Consider the following 22,151-nt stretch of genomic DNA (forward strand, 5'->3'; position numbering starts at 1 on the left):
ATTTACTCTTGGTTATAATATTTTACAGTCAGATAGGAATAGTAATGCAAAATGATATGCAATTAATAAAACTTTATTAAAATATTGAAGCCTGTATTAATAACTATTCAATACCAAGCTGAACTGTAGCTATTTTTTTAAAAAATCTTTAAAACACATCAGATTTAGTAATATGTATTAAAAACACATTCCTTGCACAAATATAGAGGAGAGCATGTTGTACTTAGTATAAGAATGAAAAAGAGCCTAACAGTATTAATAGTGAATATTATGCATGAATATTGAAAAGGAACCTTCATTATTACCCACAGAATTTATTGTCTATCAGTATTTCTGGGATTACATCTTAAAGATCCTAATACAGAAGTTGGAAAGTTATGGACCAGAGTCCTTATCTGGGCTTCAACATTGTCTCAATTGCTAAGGATCTCATTTTGTCTCCCATGCTCTGAAAAGTCACCCTGAACTCCATAATAATTTTACTTGGTTATAGAGAAGCTGCATAACTTAAAGAAAAAGAACTGCTTTAGAATTCTTACCAATTGAAAAGCAGAAGAAACCATGCAAGTTAGAGCAGACCAAATCTGCTGAAGACAGCAGAGTCATTAGGAAGAAAGAGAAAACTTTGGACAATCACATTGTCCAAAGATATGATGATGTTGAATACCTTTGGGCCAGTTTGAGAGGTGGACATCTAAGTTACATAGTCCTACAAGAAGTCTCAAGCACCAGGTTTATAGCTGAGTTCCTTACTCCTATTTTAGAGTAACAATCTCCTTTGTTCTAGTTATCATTTGTAGAAAAATAGTTCTAGTTGAAGCAAACTTTGGGTGAATTCGTCTTGTTGGGGCTTCCCTTACCTGGTGTTCTACGAAAACCAGAACCAATAGCTGCTGAATAATTCCGGCACTGAATAGCTTACAATTTAGTTTCCCATCTTTGTCCTGATGGACCATTCTACCTGTAAATGTTGCTTTTAAGGAGACAATCAGAATGAGATGGGGATCCTTCCAGAGTTTTCCCAGGTCATTAGTTGTCAGGAGAACACTGCAGTCTGATGCTTGGTATGTTTTTTAGTGTTTTTTATTGTTTTAAAATGTTTTTAAGATTTTAACTGTAATATATGCTTTTGAATTGTGAGCCACCCAAAGTTGCTTGCTGAGTTGGGTGGTTATAGAAATTGAATAAATAAATAAAATGGCAGCATTTATAAGATTTCTAGTTTTGCTCTTGTTCATGGTCCTCCTTCTCAGTTTCCTTAACTAAAAATTTTTTTATCTAGTTTTAACCGTGGACATATACCAGGAAGTATCAATATCCCATTTGGATCAGCATTCACTGCTGAAGGAGAATTCATCCAGTGCCCTGCTACTTCCACACTTCAGAGCTTTAAAGGGAGAGTTGTGGTGATAGTAGGACATGTGCCAAAGAATGCAGCACAGGTAAGTTGGATGGGGGAGAAAGTATATCTATTGTTCAGAACAATGATTGGCAAATAGTACAGTACCTGGACTGCAATTTTACAGACAACTTACAGATGTAAAAATGTGTACCCGAAATCCACCATCAACTACTGTATTTGCACACCTTAAAAAATCAAGTAATACCTACATAAACATTGAAATTTCAAATGCTTTTTTAAAATGTCCAGGTCATCCTTTCAGCCTGGTTATTTGGACTATAACTTTGATCATCTACAATAAGTTGTAGAAATTTAATAATTTATTTAATAATAAGTAAATTAATAGTTTGTTCAGTTCTCATGGGAAATATATCAGAATTTGATTAACAGGCAACTCAACTAATCCATTCAAGGATATCTTACACTCTAAAATATATGCAATGTTTCATAACAAGGACGGGCTAAAGAGACCAACCTATGTTAAATAAAAAGGCAATATTTTATTCCATTTTAGTTGTTGCTTGCCCAAAATTTATTTATTTATTTATTTTATTGATAATGATAATTTTAATGATAATATTGTAAGGAAATCATAGGGAATGACAGGGTAAAGGAATTGTCATTTTTAGTTGTTTCAACAGATTGCTAATGCCTAGCAATCACATCTCTCTCTCTGGTGAGAAAGAAGTTCCCTGAGAATGGAATCCAGCTCAGAAGATTAAACATCTGGTCCCAGTGACCGAGCCAGATTGGATCCTGCAATATTATCCTGGGACACATTTGCCTTATTTCAAATCACATCTTCCAAAGTAGGATTCCCTGGATGTCTGATTCCAGAGGAAACTTGGGGATCTCTGGATCAAATTGAACCCAAATTTGGCTAAGGGCTAGAATATTTTAGAATTTAAAGGCTATGATTTTGTGGTTACAGCTATTAAAATGAATGGAGCAATTAGTGTTTGGCAGGGAAGAACAAATTAAGGGATGGTGGGACATATTCCGAATGATTCAAGGCATTTAATACAGAACAGAGGGAGATTTCTTGATACCATATATAACAGTAAATCGTGCTAAAAGAAACATTCACATTCACTAGCTTTTTCCGTTACAGTGTAAACAATCTTTATTTTAAAAAAAGTCTCAGATATTTATGTTTTAAATATATATAAAAAGTAGTAAAATACAGAAAAAACACAATGAAGTATTTGTGAAGGAGCAGAAAAATTAAAAAGATTTTTTTAAAAAATATAGGGGGATTGTTAAGGAATTGCCTTACTAAAATTCTTTAATTCTTTTATTGATTTATTTATTCAGCAAATATGTGCCCCAGGGCAATCAAACAACTTGCCAATTTTCATATGAACTGCATATAAAACAAGAAATAAAACATCCACAATCACAATTATAGCATAAAGACAAAACAACACATAGCCCATAAAAAACATGGATGCAAGAAAATATAATAATTGTGCATATTCTATTGACTCAGCAGCAATACGTCCCAGCAGTGTGACCAAGGCCTACATTGTTTGGTAGTTTGCATTGAAATGCTGCTTGTTTTCAGTTAATGTATATATCGAGGAACTTGTGCACATTTCACTAAAGGAACAGCAGATTTATACATATTTTGGGATTTTCTAAAACTGTTAGTACAGTATTTCTTTTTCCCTTAGGTGTTCTTGTAACAGCTCCATATTTCCTGAAAAATTAGAATTTTGAGTGTTATCACAAACAATTCAGAGCTACCATGTAAAACAGCAGTCCCCAACCTTTGGGCTCCGTGGCAGGAGGCGGGGAGAGGGGATGGTTTTATACACGCACCTGCCACTTGCACAAATGGAGGTTTATACACTCACCTTTTACTTGTGAAGCCCAATGGGCTGTGGACCGGTACTGGGCCATGGACTGGGGATTGGGTACCCCTATCTACATGTTACAAAGCTCGTAATGTAAGTTGCCCAGTGTCACAATAGATTTTTGTCTTTGAGACTGTCCATCCATAGCAATATCTGTAGTGCAGTTTTAGGAACTAATTGACTGGATATACACTAAGCTCTATGTGAAGTGATTTAGGACATTAGTTATTTTCTAAGTTATAAGGCTAAATCAGCTAATAAGGGGACTCTGGTTTGAGCTGATAAGATTTTCTGCAAGAAGTGTTCTTTTAAAAGAGATAGCCAACTTTTAGCTTCATTAATCTGGTGACAGTAATATTTAGAAATTTTGTTCTGTGATTATAAAAACAACAGGTTCTTGAACTCAAGCTCATTCCAGATATAGTGAAGATTAAACAAATGAACTTTACCTTTACCCTGTTTTTATAACTGTTAGTGATTAGGGAGTGTGAACTTTTTATCACCATTCATTTATTTTGCCCTGTAAAAATTATGGTACGGTATGTTTCTAAGTCATTAACTGGAACCATTTTTAAATAGTTTGGTTATATTATTTTACTATTGCATTAGAATGCTTGTTAGTGTATTATATTTTTAGAATTATAATTGATGCGATTTCATCTCCCCAAACTGTATGTGTTCTTTTTTAATTCTGACAATGAAATAAGGCAGGATGACACATTCCTGGCCTCAGCATATATCTCTTTGCCTCTATGAAACTGATAGATTTTTAAATATGTTTGGTGACCTTTCCATGTGGGAACTGTTTCCTTGGCTGATAACTAAAGAAAATTATTTGTTTCATAGCATCACAAGTACTGGGAAATTAACTTTAGGGTGCATTTTCAGTGGAAAATTATTGACTCAGTGGCCCCAAATAACAATACTACACAGTAGATACACATAGCAGCATTCATTAGTGTGTGCCAAATCAGCTAATCCAACTCTGGAACCAACCCAGTCTCATGGAGTTATTGTGGAGATAACCCAGAGTTAGAATCAGAAAATAGAACAACATTGTCTCATAGCTGAGCATGGGAAAACCAAAACAATTATTTTTGTTGTTTTTTTACCAGTAAATGAAATCCATCAAAGAGTGGAAAAGAACATGCTACAAGAAATTGAAATATTTCAAATTTTGTACAATTACAGATTTTTTGAAGCCACAGTTTTTCTACAAATTGAGTTGTGTTTTCTTATTTTCAATTATCCATAATTTAGTTTTTGGGGAACGTTAATTTTATATAATTATAAAAGTCCCCAAGGGGATGAACAGCTTTGTAAAGTTTTAGACATAGGTTATCTGTTGAAGCATAATGGAAGTCATGAATCTTGTCAGTTGGCCAGGTCAATTAGTTATTGCAGTTAACAAAACATTATTATTCGGGGAAAATCTGGTGAAAGATTTAAAAAGGTTTGGAGATTTTTTGAAAATTATATTTGTCTCATTGTTTATATGAGTTAAAATCAATCATGGAAGGCTAAGATGAGAAACAGTATACAAACAGCAGGTGCTTTATTTTTTCCATTATTTAATATGTATTGCAATTACAGTCATACAACAAGATCATAAAAGTATATTGTAAGTGAAATGCTGAATGATAACAAGGAGATATAGTATTTGATGACCTCTCTTCTGATAATAGTGATGATGTATTTTTAGCCTATTAAGAAAAGACTCATAGACTTTTTCATTCTAACTAAATAGCACATGATGTAATGAATGTTACAAAATTCACTTGCTACTATCTTCAATAAGATTTTGTGCTTTGCAAGAGGAGAGTGGTTATTTTGAAAATGTGTGTACTTTTAAAGAAAAGAGATAAATCCATAAATTAGATCTCAAATTTAAAATAATATATTTAACTGTACTGTATGGTAGGTTTATTTCTTATCGTATTTTCCATCTACCTAGATTAATAGGAACTTTAAACTGCTTGTAAGCTGAACTCTTATACCTGCCATTTCTACTTGAAATTATGGAGTGGAAGGGGTACATTCCTTACCAGTTGAGAATTTAGGGAATGTTCTTTTTATCTTGAGTGAACAAATAGTGCATTTTTGTCATAGTTTGTTCCTTACTACTTATCTCACTCATTACCTTGATGTTTGTAGAGTTGTACTCTTTCACTTGTTTTAAATTCCAAGCCACATCTAAGAAACTTTCTTAATGCTTTCTGCTTCATTGTTCAAAAGATCATTCATTATTGGTCAGATTGTTCAAAAGATTGTTATGTGCCAAATCAAGTGATTCCAGATACCAAATCAAGTGATTCCAGATTTAAATATTGATGATACTGGCTGGGAGAAGATTCATCAAAATACTTAGTTTGCTATTGGTTCCAAAACTTTTGGCTTTTGAATATATTGTGATGAGTGGAAACATTTAGATAAACAAGTAATTCAAATGCTTATCTGTATTAATATTCTATAAAATGTAAATGTAAAATCAACAATTCAGGATTTATCCCTTTCTTTAGAGCATTCTTGTTGATTTGTAATATTTTATCTAACTTTGAATTTATTATAAAAAGTTAAAGAATAACCTGTTTTGACAGCATGATCCCAGAAAGCCTCAAGGCCAAGTCAATACATAAACTATATTGATGTATAAAAATGCAGGTGTTTTCCTATCCTTTTTATCACCCTGTTCTAAATGTTCAATTATTCTTTCCTAGAGTCATCTACTGCCGCACAAAATTAAAAGCTGTAAAACAGTTAGCTTTTGATACATGACTATGTACAGGTAGTCCTCGACCTACGACCACAATTGAGCTCAAAATTTCTGTTGCTAAGTGAGACAGTTGTTAAATGAGTTTTGCCCCATTTTACAGCATTCTGGCCAAAGTTGCTAAGTGAATCACTTTAATTGTTAAGTTATCAACACAGTTGTTAAATGAATCTTGCTTCTCCATTGACTTTGCTTGTCAGAAGGTCGTAAAAGGTGATCACATGACCCTGGGACACTGCAACCGTCATAAATGTGAGTCAGTTGCCAAGTGTCTGAATTTTGACCACATGACCATGAGGATGCTGCAACAGTCATAAGTGTGAAAAATAGTCATAATAGTCAGTGCCATTGTAATTTCGAACAGTCACTAAATGAACTGTTGTAAGACCACCTATATAAGTATTTTGAACTGAATTATATATGAAAAAGCATATTGGCATATTCAGAAAGAGAAATTTATAATAAATTTATATAGCAGTGTTCTTGCAAGCTTTCCTGATTTGCTTAGATTAATTTCATACTTCAGAATTTTAAATTTAAATTAATTGGATTTTAAGTAGAGGAGAGTTGCAATTGCAGAAGTTATTAATTGGATTGTATTATTTTAACATTGTGTCTTTCTCATTCTGCCAGCGCTTTATGGATGTTTCTAAACAGAGGGCTACAATTGCTTCTATTCAAAATATGTTTTCCTGACCCTTTCTTTTGGGGGAGGGGGCAGGAGAGAGAGTGGAATTAGGCAAAAGTGCTAGAAGACATGAGAAGGGTTAAAATAGAAGAGACTCTTCTATAAATTATCCGTGACAGAGGCAGCATAATTGCAGAAATGAAAGCCTAGTTTGGAAGCATCCTAAGTTGACTATGTAAATAAGTAAAAATAAATATGTAACATATAGTCAACTCTATTGATACTTCCTTTGTTGCTTCTTTCCCCCCCTCTAAGTTCACTTGGAAAAACAAAAGTTGAAAACTTGTGGAAGCATTTGGAAGCCGTACAGTTGTCTTGTGTTCAACCTTAAAACTTGCATTATCTCCACCCCCCACCTCCAGATGGGGAAAAGCAGTGAAACCAGTTTTCCAGTCATCTGTATGGTGTAGGAAAGCTAAACCATTGTGTAAGAGTAATGATGACCACTTAAAAAAAAAAAAGAAAACAGGACAGGGCTAAGAAAGATTGTATGGCAGTCACATTATCACTGCAACACAGCTACAGTTTATAGCTCTAGTCCAGGGGTAGGCAACCTTGGCTCTTTTATGACTCGTGGACTTCAACTCCCAGAATTCCTGAGCCAGCAGGAATTCTGGGAGTTGAAGTCCACTAGTCATAAAAGAGCCAAGGTTGCCTACCCCTGCTCTAGTCCAATTGGAGTGTCCATCTATTATGTTGTTCTTATTGCCTTGTTCTAACGCTGAGCTTTTCTACTTTTAGTTTGCTCTGTTCACTTTCCAGACTCGGCTAATTTGCATCAAAGTCTCTCTCTCTTTATCTCTCTCTCTCTCTCTCTCTCTCTCTCTCTCTCTCTCTCTCTCTCTTTCTTTCTCTCTTTCTCTCTCTCTCTCTCTCTCTCTCTCTCTCTCTCTCTCTCTCTCTCTCTCTCTCTCTCTCTCTCTCTCTCTCTCTCTCTCCCCCCCCCCCACAAGAAGGAGGAGGCAAAGTTCGCCAAGCAAATTGCAAGGACTAGTCCAGGCAGTTGCCAGGTCTCAGCACTGACGTAAAAACATAGACACACATAAATGGTATTCAATCAATAAAATTGCTATTTACTTCAAATTATTGGCCAGATCAATAAAGGTCTGGTTTGTACAGCAACCAAACAGGACAGGTATAGATGCCAACAAATAGTTAAGACTGCAGAAAAAACCATTGCAACCAGCTTGCCTTCCACAGAAAATCTTGTATATTGCACGGGTCAAAAGGAGGGCTGAGAAGATGTGTGCAGACAAACTGTTTCAACTACTCCCTTCAGGACATACCAAAACAACTAGACACAGGGAGGACAGTTCTTTCTCATGACATCATTCTGCTGAACACCTAATTCTCATAGCACTGTCTATAGTCTTTGTCAGGGGTCCCCAACCTTGGCAACTTTAAGACCTGTGGACTTCAATTCCCAGAATTCCCCAGCCAGCTGTTGAAGTCCACAGGTCTTCAACAGAGTTGAAGTCCACAGGTTGAAGTCCACAGGTCTTCCACAGAGTTGAAGTCCACAGGTCTTAAAGTTGCCAAGGTTGCAGACCCCTGCTCTATGTGACTTTACACATATAATATGGCTCTATTATCTTCTTTACTCTGCCCTCTTACTGGTATTATTATGATAGAGAACTTTTCTGTTCCTTTGCCTGTACACTGAAGCTTCTGCACTGGAGACAAATTCCTTGTGTGTCTAACCACTCTTGGCCAAATAAAGTATTCAATTCAGTTGAACTCATCTTCATTCAGTACTGCTCAATATGGCCTACAAAGGCTAGTAAACTCTGCAACATTAAAATAAATAAGCTACTACTTTGTCTATGAAATAAAAGAAAAGCCACATTTTGGCGCTGTTCCCTTATGCTCAGAGGACCCACTTGAAAGTCTAGTAACATTCAGTGCCAAAGATAATGCAGAAGTTTAGAAAAGTTAAAAGGGCCACCTCCTTTTTCACAGAATTGTAAGAAAGGGCACCTGATGTTTTTTTCTGATTCTATCTGGCACTAGGAAGCTATAGTAGTAGCTATACTTGCCTCCCTTCCCAGCAGCTAGCAACTCATTTTTCTTTGTTCAGCATAACTTATGATGGTAGGCTTGAATGGCATGGTGGCTTAGGAAATAAATCTCTAGACAAGGAATAAGTGCTGGGTTTAATGAATTACAAGTGAAAACTAATTTAAAGCATTCGAATTCTGCTGGTATCACAGGATGAAGAGTTGATAGATACATTTACTACATCCTGTAGCCTCATAGGCTGCCATAAGATAATTACATTTTCTCCCTCCTAAAGAAAAAAAGACCTAGCAAGCAATATATTATTTCAATATTTCTCCCCCAAAGCTATATGATTGGAGGGGCTCATTAAAAAAAAAATAACTGTAAGAAAAAGTTAAGAACACTTGGTGGTAAAATTCTCCCTTCTCTACCTGTAATTTAGCTTATCTAGAGGGTTTGAAGAGAAATATATAATTTTTATATTTTTTGTGTCTACAAAGATGGTATAATTTAAATATGGGTTCAAGGAAACCCTTTTATTTATGCAAAACTCAAATTCCTCTGCTCTGCACACCTATAATGGAAAGTTCTCCTATTTTATTACTGTAATTTTGCAATGGAAAACTAAGGTCCTCCCCTCTAAATAAATAAATAAATGTGAAACTTAAAGTGAAATCCATGTAAATATTTGGAACGATTCTCTCTCTTCCCCTTCAGCCAGAGGTAATACGTGCCAGAAATAACCCTTTAACTTTTGTTTTGTTAAAGAATAACTGTAAAGATTGTGTTCTGACTTTGAATGTAAGAAATCAAACAGTACTGGAAAATGACCTATCTCTATTCTGATTTTAGTCTCTTTGATTATTCACATATTCTGTTGCTTTTTAATTGTCAAAAATTTGGCTGCCGGTCAGATACACAGACTATCTTAGCAACAATAATTAGAGAACATTCAGCTTTGGCCCTACTTTTCATTTAACTTTTTGATTTTTAATTTGCCTTTCAATATAGAATTGAAATAAAGACATATTTTCCCTGTTTACTGCTGCTGTTTAGGTTCTAAATTATTTAACTCAGTATTCTATAAATCATTATATATCGGGATGAAGACTATTAAAATACTGTAAATTAGCAATAATACCAAATACCAATTCAAAAATACCCTAATGTGAAAAATGTATCCTATGATGACAGTTTTACATGTTAAAGCATATATTCCTTCATCCATGTGCAAACTAGGTGATAAAAAAATGCAAGTGATTTCCTACCCACCACCCAACCCTCAAAATCTGAATAGGGAACGTTGTATATGCACAAAAATTTCAATTCCTCTCTTTTTCCTTTTTTGGGTAGTATTTTAGATCAAGCATAGATCTGATTTATTAAGTCTACTACTTTATGGAATAGTATTTCTGTTAATATATACTAATGCTATTTTTCCCATGTCTAGTTATATATGAAAATATGAAAAAGCTGCATGCATACAAACTCTTTCTTTCATGTGCATTCATCCAAGTTCAGATTTGTATTGTAAGATCTGACTCTTTTGTCAAAATGTTCAATTAGGTGCCTTTTTAAAAAATCAACCCTTTTAAGTACTTCTTTTCCCTGCTCCAGACCACCCAGCTAGCAAATGCCGTATTTGACCAGTTGTCACAGATTGTCTCCCAGCATGATGGCAGTCATAGCTCATCATCTCTTCAAGAGTTCTAAAGGGGTCATTTGTCAAAGCTCCGTCAGTTACTTAGGCATTGCAAAAGAACAACACAGCACAAGATTCATTAGCTTTTATGAGACCTCAGCAATTGCTGTTGCCTTTTGGATAAATAGAACTTAGAGAATATGTGGGATATGCTAAACCAAGCATACCAAACCTTTTGGCTTGCCCGGGCCTCACTGAGTGAAGAGGAATTGTCTTGGGCTGCATATAACATATATAATAAGTAACTATCACTAAAAATGACATTATGTTAAAAATTTAACCTTGTGAGCTCTCAAGCTAACCTTGTGAACTCTCAAGCTTCCTCTTTCCACTATGTATTCAAGATAGACAGTGATTAATATTTATATGTATTTATATGTTAGGGTGCCAACCTAGCAGTTCGAAAGCACATAAAAATGCAAGTAGAAAAATAGGGACCACTACGGTGGGAAGGTAACAGCGTTCCATGCACCTTTGGCATCTAGTCATGCCGGCCACATGACCACGGAGACGTCCTCGGACAAGCGCTGGCTCTTCGGCTTTGAAACGGAGATGAGCACCGCCCCCTAGAGTTGGAAACGACTAACACGCATGTGCGGGGGAACCTTTACCTTTATATGTTAGGGTGTAGGAATATACATATGTATATTTAAAATCCAATAAACGCTACTGATATCTGGGATGAAGAAAAAACCTTTTTAACCACTGAGCTTTTGTCAGTCCTCTGCTGACATCATTGAAGTAAGAGCAAATAGCTGGAAGAACTCGCTTTTATAGCTATGTGATATTTAGCGCTCTGGTCATGGAGCGTGTGTTAGTGGTTAAAAAGGTTTTATTGGATTTTAAATGTATCTACCTGGGATTCCAGTTTTTAGAATTGCTAAGGATACATATGTATGTATACAGCATGTTTATATGTGTGTTATGTATGTGTACACTTTTGAGAGCAGGCAATCGAACTTTAATGTGTACCAATGTGCCCACAGTAAAAAAAAATGACAATTTTTTGACAGTTTACGATCTTGTGGGGCCACTTTACTAGCTGTTTGGTGCCTCATGGAGCCTGTAGATCTTGGATTGATCATGCTGTGCTAAACCATGAGGTATATGAAAAATCGGGGAAATGTCAATCTAAGTGCCTTCCCTTTCCTCTTTTTTCATGAGCATCCAGGAAAAAGAAAAACAGTCCCAAATTCAGTTTCACTTCAGCATGCAAAACAAGGGATTGTAGCTAAATTCTAACTCTGAATGACTTGCAAAAAGAGCAAAAGGTTAGAATATGGTTCAGCCATTAACAATCAGAATATATATATATATATATATATATATATATATATATATATATATATATATATATGTTTTCTGAGGTTTTCGCGGGTGCCTGTATGTGGATCCTTGGTTTTTCGGGTTTTTCCCCGCGTAGAACTAAAGGTGTAGGCGCAACGTTTCGACGAAATCCCATCCGTCATCATCAGGCTAGTGGTTTCTGCTTCCTTCTTCTGGGAGAAGTATGTGGCTGTTTGTTTTTCTTTTTTAAACTGCCAGAGGGGGTGTGTTCCGTGAGTGGAAGTGTGCTGATTGGGTGGGGATTATGTGTGTTCTGATTGGGTGGGAGTGTGTTTTGAATGGTGGGGGTGTTCTGATTGGGTGGGGGTGTGTTTTGAGTGGATGGGCTGGTCTCAGCTGCCAGCCTTAGACCTGAGCTGGTGAGTTGTGCTGTTTTTGTTTGCCTTCGTGTTTGTGGTGGTGCCATGTTTTTATAGTGGGTGTCAGTTTGCTTATTATGTGGTTTGGAGGGGTTTAAAGTGGCTGATGTTGCAGCTGTAGTTAGGTTTCTGTCCTGTGGTTGTGCCTCCCCATCATTGTGGGTTCGGATTTGCTTTTTGAATAGTTGTGTGGTGGTGATGTCATGTGATGTTATCATGAGTTTGGGTCTGGTATCATTCTTGGTGGTTGGGACTCGTCTGTCAATCAAGGCGGGTTTCCAAATAGCTGGTAGGCGAGAGGTATCATCTCGTTTGTTCATGCTGTGGGGGCGTTTTTCTATCTCAATGGCTTCTCTGATTATTCTGTTGTTAAAATGTTCAATTTTGGCGATAGTTTTGGTTTTTTTAAAATCAATTTCATGTCCCGTGGCTTCAAAGTGTTGGACCAGGGATGAAGTTTGTTCTCCCTTTCTGAGTGAGTTTTTGTGCTCTTCAATGCGTGCACTTATTCTTCTGTTGGTCTGTCCGATGTATGTGGTGGGGCAGGTGGTGCATGGGATTTCGTATACTCCTTGGTTTTCTAACCCAATTATGTCCTTGGGGTTTCTTAGGATGGTGGATACTTTTCTGTCTGTGTAGAATGCTGTTTTGATGTTGTGTTTTTGGAGGACTTTGCTGATTCTGTCTGTGGTCCCTTTTATGTATGGGAGGAGGGCTTTGCCTTTTTCTTGTTCTCTGTCTTGGGTTTTTGTGGGTGTCTCTCTTCGGATTAAGTTGGTAATCATGTTTCTTTGGAATCCATTGGCTGTTAGTACATTAGTGAGGTTGTGTAGTTCGGTTTTTAGGTGTTGTTTGTCAGCTAGTTGTTTTGTTCTGGAGATGAGTGTCTTGGCTACGGAGTTGATCTGTGCTGGGTGGTGGTGTGAGAGTGCATTCAGATAGCGGTTTGTGTGCGTTTTTTTATGGTAGATAGTGTGTCCTAGGGAGCCGTTGGATTTCTTGTAGACTAAAACATCAAGGAAGGGAAGTTGGTTGTTAGCTTCTGTTTCCATGGTGAATTGTATTTTGGGGTGTAGGCTATTGAGGTGTGTGAGGAAGTCATATATATATATATATATATGGATCTTTGGTTATTCGGGTTTTTCCCCGCGTAGAACTAAAGGTGTAGGGGCGACGTTTCGATGGAATCCCATCCGTCATCATCAGGCTGGTGGCTTCTGCTTCCTTCTGGGAGAATGATTTTCTATGAAATAGACCTAAAATATTGATGTTCAGTGTGCACAAATAGACCCTTCGTTGACAGTGTTGGCGTCAGGAATGACCTTCTCACCAAATGAACAAGAAAAAAGAGCTCTAAGTTTGTCCTATCAGTATTGTACCCCTACTGTATAAATGTGAATTTCTGAAGCTATCCTTGCTATTGGCCACAAAGTCTTGCTATGTTTATCCTGTACTGATTTGGCCCCACTTGAATAAGAAGAGGGACGCCAAGATTCCTTGGCTTTTTTCTTCACTAAAGCTTTTAAGAACAATTAACTCTGACTGTTATCAGCTATATTACTTGCCTATACAAGTAACAGCTAGATATAGATCATGTACTCTATCTCCAGTCTCCAAAGACCTACATGAAAACCTTTGAAAGGATGTTTCTTTTAGCTTTCATCACAGACCAATAGATATTATCTTGTATTTGTTCAACACGAAAATATTTGTTATGAAACATAACGAAATTATCCATTTATTGTTTAAAGCAAACTAATCCCTGGTTTTCAAATCAAGAAACCCATCGATTTACAGTAGTTTTTGTACTGTTTTTCCTTTTTAATTGTCAAAATATTTTTGTTGTTAGTTTAAATAGGCATGTATTACTTTTGTCCGCTCTGCATAGGGATTTTGTTTATTATATGCATTACAAATATTATAGAACATGAGTTAAAATGAATTGACATCATAGCTGAATTATGTGACCAAATTCTAAAAAGATTGTTCATATAGGTGCATTACAGAGAAAGTATAAAGCATTTGTTGTGTAATGTTTTAATTAAATAGCTATGTAAAGGATACCTATTCCTGCATGAGCCTGTTATAGCATTATAATGAATTTGAGTAACATTCTGTGGCATTCTGTGGCATCCATTTATTAAGCAAATGAAGAATTTTCCTAACCACTATTTTCAGGTAAAAATTAAGACTATTTTCTTGAATATAATAGGTAAAGGGTTAATATGGCAATAAAAGAACCATATTATATAATTTAGAAAATGGAAAACTATATCAAGTATGTATGTTTAAAAAATATTGGAAGTCTCGTTAAGTATTTTTGTTTTGTCTTGTTTTTCTTTCTATTGTTTTCAGTACTTTTTTAAATTTCTTTTTGTATTGCTTGGTACTTATCTTTTAACTTTCTAAACGTACTTAATGAAAATTATATACATAAAAAACCATAATAGCTACAATAACACATGTTGTCTACTAATTGAGCATATATTTAATGCAATTATAAGACCCATGGTGAAATCTGAAAGTCAGCAACATTTCTCATTGGTCTGGAAAATATTTGTGTTGTTTCTCCATTTACACGTTCATCTCTGAAAACAAATATGTTGGTCTGCTTTTAACTGAGTGTAGAGGTCCCACCTTAGACATGAAGGCAGCTGGATAACTTTGGATCAATCAATCTCTCTCAGTACTCATGTCAGAGAGCTGTTGTGAGGAAAATAGGAGGAATGTACAGTACAGTGTGTTCATTGGTACAGTATGTTCACTGTCTTGAGTTATTTAAAAAAATAAGGTGGGATATAAATAAATGAAATCCGTACATAAAAATTAAATATAATAAATCATTAGTATATTGTAATAGAATAAATAGAAATCAGTCAAATAAAGAAATGAATATGGATCTTCAAATTCAGTTCTCCAGACCTAAGCATGCAAATGTTAAACATTCAGGATAATTTTCAAGTGATACATGAGACAACACACTGTTGCTCTACAAGAGCCTTGGTGGAGCAGTGGGCTAATGCCTCCTTAAGTAACACCAGCTGCCTGCAATTAGTGCAGGTTCGCATCCCACCAGGCTCAAGGTTGACTCAGCCTTCCATCCTTCCGAGGTAGGTAAAATGAGGACCCAGATTGTTGGGGGCAATTAAGCTGACTTTGTAATAATGCTGCTTGGGGGTGTGTGTGAAAGCCCTAATAAGCAGGCATATACATAGAATGAAGGCTACTGCTAAGTTTGTAAAGCCGCCCTGAGTCTTTGGAGAAGGGCGGGATATAAATGGAATAAAAATAAAAATAAAAATAAAAATATGGATAAAGGAGGTGATGGTAGGATGGTGGAGGAGGATTACCACTAAAACTCAGCCACTTCAGCTTGGAAAAAGTAGGTAAAGCTTCTGTAGTATTTCCTGTAAAAAACAAACATAAAAATTACTCGAAAATAATATAGTAAGTAAAGATTGCTCTTTGATAATAGGAGAATGCAGAAGATTTAGTAAGCCTTCTCCCTAGTTTTTCTTATATAGCTACACATAAGTGGTCCTCAACTTACAATCATTCATTTAATGACTGTTTGAAGTTACAACAGCACTGAAAAAAGTGACGTATAACCATTTTTCTTACTTATGACCATTGCATAATCCCCACAGTCACATGATCAAAATTCAGACACTTGGCAACTGACTTGTATTTATGACAGTTGCAGTGTCCTGGGGTCATGTGATCACCTCTTGCAACCTTCTAACAAGCAAAGTCAATGGGGAAGCCAGATTCAGTTAACAGCTGTGTTACTAACTTCATAACTGCAGTGATTCACTTAAAACTGTGGCAAAAAAGGTTGTAAAATGGGGCAAAATTTACCTGTTTCACTTAGCAACAAAAATGTTGGGCTCAATTGTCGTAAGTTGAGGACAGCCTGTATTGAAGCAATATATATACATTATTCTAATGTAAAATATTTCTACTTCAGTTCACAGCTCATCTGGTGAAAATAAAATATCCAAGAATTTGCATTTTGGATGGTGGTATAAACAAAATCAAGACAACAGGTCTTCTAACAGTTCCTTCTCCACAAATATGACCAGAAAAGCTTCAAGTGTCTCTTAGCTTTATGGAGAAAAAAATCCTCTTAAGAGTACAACAACATTTTAATTCTGCTCATGCCTCAAATATTGTGTCTGTTTACAGTGGTTTTTCAGTTGAGTGGGTTTTTTAAAAATGTATCATTTTTTACAGAACTTAGCTTGGCTGGAAGAAACCATAAAGCATGGGTCTCAACTTGATCGCATCACGTGATGTATCGTGATGTTTTTGCCTTTGCGGAGTGGGGGTGGGATCTGGCCCGCGGGCCGCCAGTTTGACACTCCTGCTATAAAGCATTAAAATGGTGTAATTCTAAGAAAGCTTCAATTATTTGAGCTTTGTCCATCTAGCAAGAGAAAAAAAACAGCAGTTCTACATATAAAATCTGCACTTATTAACTCAAATTATGAGTTTGAAATTACATGAATTAATAATATCATTTGAATGACTGATACATTTAAGATATAATTCTTTCAGTTCAAGAATTAATTTGTTTCACTTATTAGTTTATCAGGACCATGGAATATTTAAAATCAAGTAAGGTGGGGGGGAACTAGAAATTGCTTTCATAACCTGCTTGTTGAATCTTTTACAGAATATTTTTATAGAAATATGTCCAAACATCTTTCACTCTCGTTTGTTACAACTTTAACAAATAATAGTGCAGCAGTGATAGTGCAGCAGTGTCATGAAATAGCCTTGTCTGTTAAATTTAAATATATTGTGCTTTGAAAATTATTTGTAAAAGAATAAACTTTTACTGTTACATTTGAAATATTGTTTCTGTAAATATTAGCTTTGCTAATTAAGAACTGTGTCTCTCTGTGTGTGTTCCCTGAATCCTCATCAGTGCAAAAAATTGAAATTGACCAGATAATTTTCTCACTAAGGGACTGGAATGCTTTTACAATCCAGAAGAATAAATTGTTGGAAGAAAAGTCTTTATCATAGTTCCATCCAAGCCGGGGATAAACAACATGGCGACTGCTTTGGGAAGAGGGTTACAGTTTATTGCAGAGGAAAGCCAGGCAGGAAGATTGATCCAGAAAAAAGGACTGACCACATGTGGGTAGTGGGTTTTTATACCCCCTGGACTCTATTGTTTGGAGTTATTTCCGGTTCCTGTTTGGGGCTATTTCCTGTGTGTCCTGAGTCTAAGTGGGCCCCTCTAGGAATCTTGCTGGTTGTGGGTATGTCTTTGTCTTTCCTAAGTGTCTAGCTCCAACCTTCTTGATGGCTCACATTTGCATTTCTATAGAACTAGTTTTCTGTTTGGGGGGAAGGAGACCTGAAACTATTAAGAAAACTCAGCATGCTTTCCTGGTTCTTCAATTTATTTTTAGGAAATATATTTTTCTGCCCTTTTAATATTTCCTTCTCTGGGGAGCTGACTTCCCTCAGTATGATTTGAAAAATCTAAATGGCAGTGTAAAAAATAGAGTTCATGCAAGGTCATTTCTCCCACAGGGTCATTAGGGTGTTTTTTTCAGGTATAATTTTTCATTTTATTAATTTGGGACACATGTAAGAGTACCATTGGATTTGGTAAACATTATTTCCCACGCACATATTACTTATGTTTAAATACTTCATCAAAAAATAAGATTAAAATAAAAATGGCAAATATTTACCCTAAAATGAGTCTGATTTTACTTTTTTCATAGAGACTTTGATAATCAATATTCTCTTTCAGAAGAGAAGTTGAATGGTGGAAGTTTTCAGATCATCCATTCTTTAACTTTGCACACATCATTAACATGCTCTGAATCTACATTTTGAAATGAAGACATTATTTATTTTATTTTATTTATTTTTATCCCATTTATATCCCGCCCTTCTCCGAAGACTCAGGGCGGCTTACAATCTAAGAAGCACAAATCAATGTGCTTAGCAATAGCCTTCATCCTATGTATATGCCTGCTTATTAGGGCTTTCGCCCCCCCTCCCCCCAAGCGGCATTATTACACAGTCAGTTTATTGCCCCCAACAATCTGGGTCCTCATTTTACCTACCTCGGAAGGATGGAAGGCTGAGTCTTTTATATATATGGTTCTGTGTGAGTGGCAGGCGTGCACACCCTCCACCAGCGCAAATGGAGCTCTGCATACAATCGCAAGTGCTCTGCTCACATAAGTGGACCTTCATGCACAATCACCCACCACTTGTGCAGCCCAGTTCTGAACAGGCCACAGCCCAGGGATTCGGGACCCCTGATATAAAAGACACGTAAGTAATAAATTGTCTTATTCCATCATAAATACATTTGACTCAGATGTCTCCACTTCCAGAGTGTTAGGGGTTTGAGCCACTTTAGTTTAAAGGTTAAGACACCAGTCTAGAAAGAGGGAGACCATGAGTTCAAGTCCTGCCTTAGCCATGAAAGACTTTGGGCCAGTCACTCTGTCAATTCAATCTACCTCACAGGGTTGTTTTCTGGAAAATGGGAGGGGAAGATGTGTTAGATATATTCACTATCTTGAGTTATTTGTCAGTATAATAATGGTGGCATGCAAATGAATAAATAAAACTGCCTCAACTGCCATCTTGACTTTTTTAACCTCAAGCCATGTTCATAAAAATTAAATAGTAAACAAGCTTTACAAGGAACTTCAGAATGTTTCATTATGTCAGTTATATAAGAAAAATGGAGAAAATTATCCAGATTTCATTCGCCCAGTCCCTTCATCAACCAACAACCCATCCCAGTAGAAGTTAGAATGAAGACAAGGAAATACTATTTCATACCCATTCAATAGTTCATTTTTTAAAAAGCTTTGGAATGGTTTGGGAACATGCTTAGAAAATGCAAAGCTATTTGGGGAAAGTTTCGGCATGTTTTATTACTGCCTGCTGTTGACAGTTGACTTACTGCTTAGGCCTCTTCTAAGGCCTAAGCAAGTATAAATGCTATTTCATCTCCAAAGAGATCTGGGGAGAAAAACATATAAAGCAGGATTCAAATGTTATCGTTCTTAGAATAAATCTACTGAAATTTGCTAAATGAAGTATATTAGTTTTAATAGGTCTGCTCTAAATATAATACCACCCTAACTCTAAGTGACCTAAAAAGTTTAAACCCGGCAGCTGGAAAAATCTGTGATTTCATTCCTGTCACTTAAACATTACAAAAGATAAATGGTGCTGGCTGAACTTAGATAACCCAAAATATACAATGCATCTTACCTCAATGCCTTTGATTCTTTTTCTTTTCTAAATATAAAAATAAGATTTAAAATAATTCTTTTGCAAAATAGAGCTGGATATCTCTTTTGTCCTCCAGGTATTCCAAAGCATGTTCCCTCAACTATCAAAGGACGTGTTTTTCTAGTGAATATGCAGTTACCTGGCAGTAACACTATAAGCTGATTCTAGCATGAGTCACTGATTCCATCTTTCTCTTTAGGGAGAAAATTTATCTTTTTCCCCCCCAGTTTTAGAACATAACTCTGGCGCCACTGAGCACAAAGGTAGCATAATAAATCTTTCTTCTAGTAGATAATTGTTAATATTAGTTACAATAACCTACTTGTCAGTATCTGGGGAATCAGGGGCAGTGGTTATTACAGAACCCAGGATATTTAAAAGATTTACCGTAGCTTCGTTACCTTCCTATTACTAGGTGGAATTGCTTGCTTCAACCCTTCAGAATAATCTTTAGTTAATCCTTTGTAGTTGGCCTATTTATTTTCTGGCATTCTAGATACTGAAGGATGATAGGTACTGGTGCAAATTTTAACAAATATCTATTTTAAATTTGCATTCATTTTAGCCATTTTCTCCAATTTGACAAATCTCCAAATTTTATGTTAACTTGAAATTCCTGGAGCTATTCTATTCTATTCTATTCTATTCTATTCTATTCTATTCTATTCTATTCTATTCTATTCTATTCTATTCTATTCTATTCTAGTCTGTTCTGTTCTATTCTATTCTATTCTATTCTATTCTATTCTATTCTATTCTATTCTATTCTATTCCATTCTGTAAATAAATAGAAAAAAGAAAAGGAGATTGTGGTTTAATTGTATAGCTTCTAAACCATACGCTATGCAGAGATTCCATGGATCATTTTTTGGTATCGGCAATTAATAATTTGCATAAATTTAGACACTTGAGTTTATGAATCATTAGTTATGGCTTAATATTATATGTAAACCCAGCATCTTCTACAAACTATAGTTAAAAATCATGGTGTAGCACACGAGTGTGTAATTGTTTAGCTCTTCTTTTTTTCTACATATTTCAATTTCACTTCAGTCCCTTGGTTTCATGAGAATCAAACATTATACTGATTTTTCAGAGTTTATTCCCTTTTTTGGCAACAGCCTCCCTCAAACTGGACTTCTCAAGATGTACTGGATTATATCTCTATTATCTCCAACCACCATAATTTTAGTTGATTTTTAGTCCATCATATCTTGACACCAGATTGGGGAAAGCTACTGGCTCAAAAACTGTGAGAGGGACCTTGGGAGTCCTAGTGGATGATCACTTGACTATGAGCCAGCAGTGTGAAGGAGCAGCCAAAAAATCTAATACAATCCTGGGTTGTATAAACAGAGGCATAGAATCAAGATCACATGAAGTATTAGTACCGCTTTATAAAAACCTAGTCCACCCCTGGAATACTGCAACCAATTTTGGTCACCATAGTACAAAAAAGATGTTGAGACCTTGGAAAAAGTTCAGAGAAGAGCAACTAAAATGATCAAAGGCCCGGAGACTAAAACATATGAAGAACGGCTGCAGGAATAGGGTTGGGCTAGTCTAAAGAAAAGAAGAAACGGGTGAAATGATAGCAGTATTCCAGTATCTGAGGGGCTGCCCCAAAGAAGAGGGTATCAAACTATTCTCCGAAGCACCAGAGAGCAGGACAAGAAACAATGGTTGGAAACTCACCAAAGACAGAAGCAACCTGGAATTAAGGAGAAACTCCCTAACAGGGAGGACAATTAACCAGTGGAACAGCTTGCCTCCAGAAATTGTGGGCGCTCTATCACTGGAAGTTTTTATGAGGAGTCTAGACAGTCACTTGTCTGAAATAATATAGGTTCTGTTGCTTGAGCAAGGGACTTCCAAGGTCCCTTCCAGCTTCTATTCTATTCTATTCTATTCTATTCTATTCTATTCTATTCTATTCTATTCTATTCTATTCTATTCTATTCTATTCTATTCTATTCTATTCTATTCTATTCTATTCTATTCTATTCTACTGTAGCATTTGTGCCTGGATTCAATGTCACCAAATTTTCAGTTGAATAGTTAAGAATCTGCTGCCTTGCAAATTTTAAAACTGGAGGCATGATAAGATAGTTATATGTTTGCCTCCTCCATGAAGGAGTTGTTTTTTTTTAGAAATAGTTGGAAGGAGTGTCCCAACATTCATTGGAGCTGCTGAGAGTGCAGCCATCAAGAGCACTCTGAAATTATTCATTAATCATTACATTTTGGAGAAAAATATAATTGATAATTGGGCCTTCATAAGCTCACATTTATCAGATAGAAACTGAACACAGATTTATGTTAATAATAATAATAAAGTTGGAAGGGATCTTAGAGGTCATCTAGTCCAACCCCCTGCTCAGGCAGGAAACCCTTTGCCATTTTGGACAAATGTCTGTCCAGTCTCTTCTTAAAAACTTCCAGTGTTGGAGCATTCACAGCTTCTGGAGGCAGGTTGTTCCACCGATTAATTGTTTTAACTGTCAGGAAATTTCTCCTTAGTTCTAGGTTGCTTCTCTCCTTGATTAGTTTCCATCCATTGCTTCTTGTCCTGCCTTTGGTGCTTTGGAGAATAGCTTGAGTCCCTCCTCTTTGTGGCAGCCCCTGAGATATTGGAACACTGCTATCATGTCCCCCTTCGTCCTTCTCTTCATTAAACTAGACATACCCAATTCCAGCAGCCGTTCCTTATATGTTTTAGTCTCCAGTCCCCTAATCATCTTTGTT

General features: G+C 36.0%; 1 protein-coding gene and 1 long non-coding RNA gene across 2 annotated transcripts in view; both read left to right on the forward strand.

Moving 5' to 3' along the window:
* Positions 1-17,827, forward strand: part of TBCK (TBC1 domain containing kinase) — an 89,951-nt gene extending 72,124 nt beyond the window's left edge. Inside the window, exons 24-25 of the mRNA XM_083367113.1 lie at positions 1,283-1,442; positions 16,090-17,827. Of these exons, the coding sequence (XP_083223239.1) occupies positions 1,283-1,442; positions 16,090-16,200 (271 nt within the window). The 3' untranslated portion in view covers positions 16,201-17,827. The remainder of the gene's footprint in view (positions 1-1,282; positions 1,443-16,089) is intronic.
* The window catches only part of LOC310643071, a 937,169-nt gene extending 915,234 nt beyond the window's left edge, over positions 1-21,935 (forward strand). The window contains exon 3 of the long non-coding RNA XR_014493007.1: positions 21,912-21,935. This is a non-coding gene — a long non-coding RNA (uncharacterized lncRNA). The remainder of the gene's footprint in view (positions 1-21,911) is intronic.
* The last annotated feature ends 216 nt before the right edge of the window (positions 21,936-22,151 follow it).

This window comes from Vipera ursinii, assembly GCF_947247035.1.
Source record: "Vipera ursinii genome assembly, chromosome: 7".
Classification (NCBI taxonomy): domain Eukaryota; kingdom Metazoa; phylum Chordata; class Lepidosauria; order Squamata; family Viperidae; genus Vipera; species Vipera ursinii.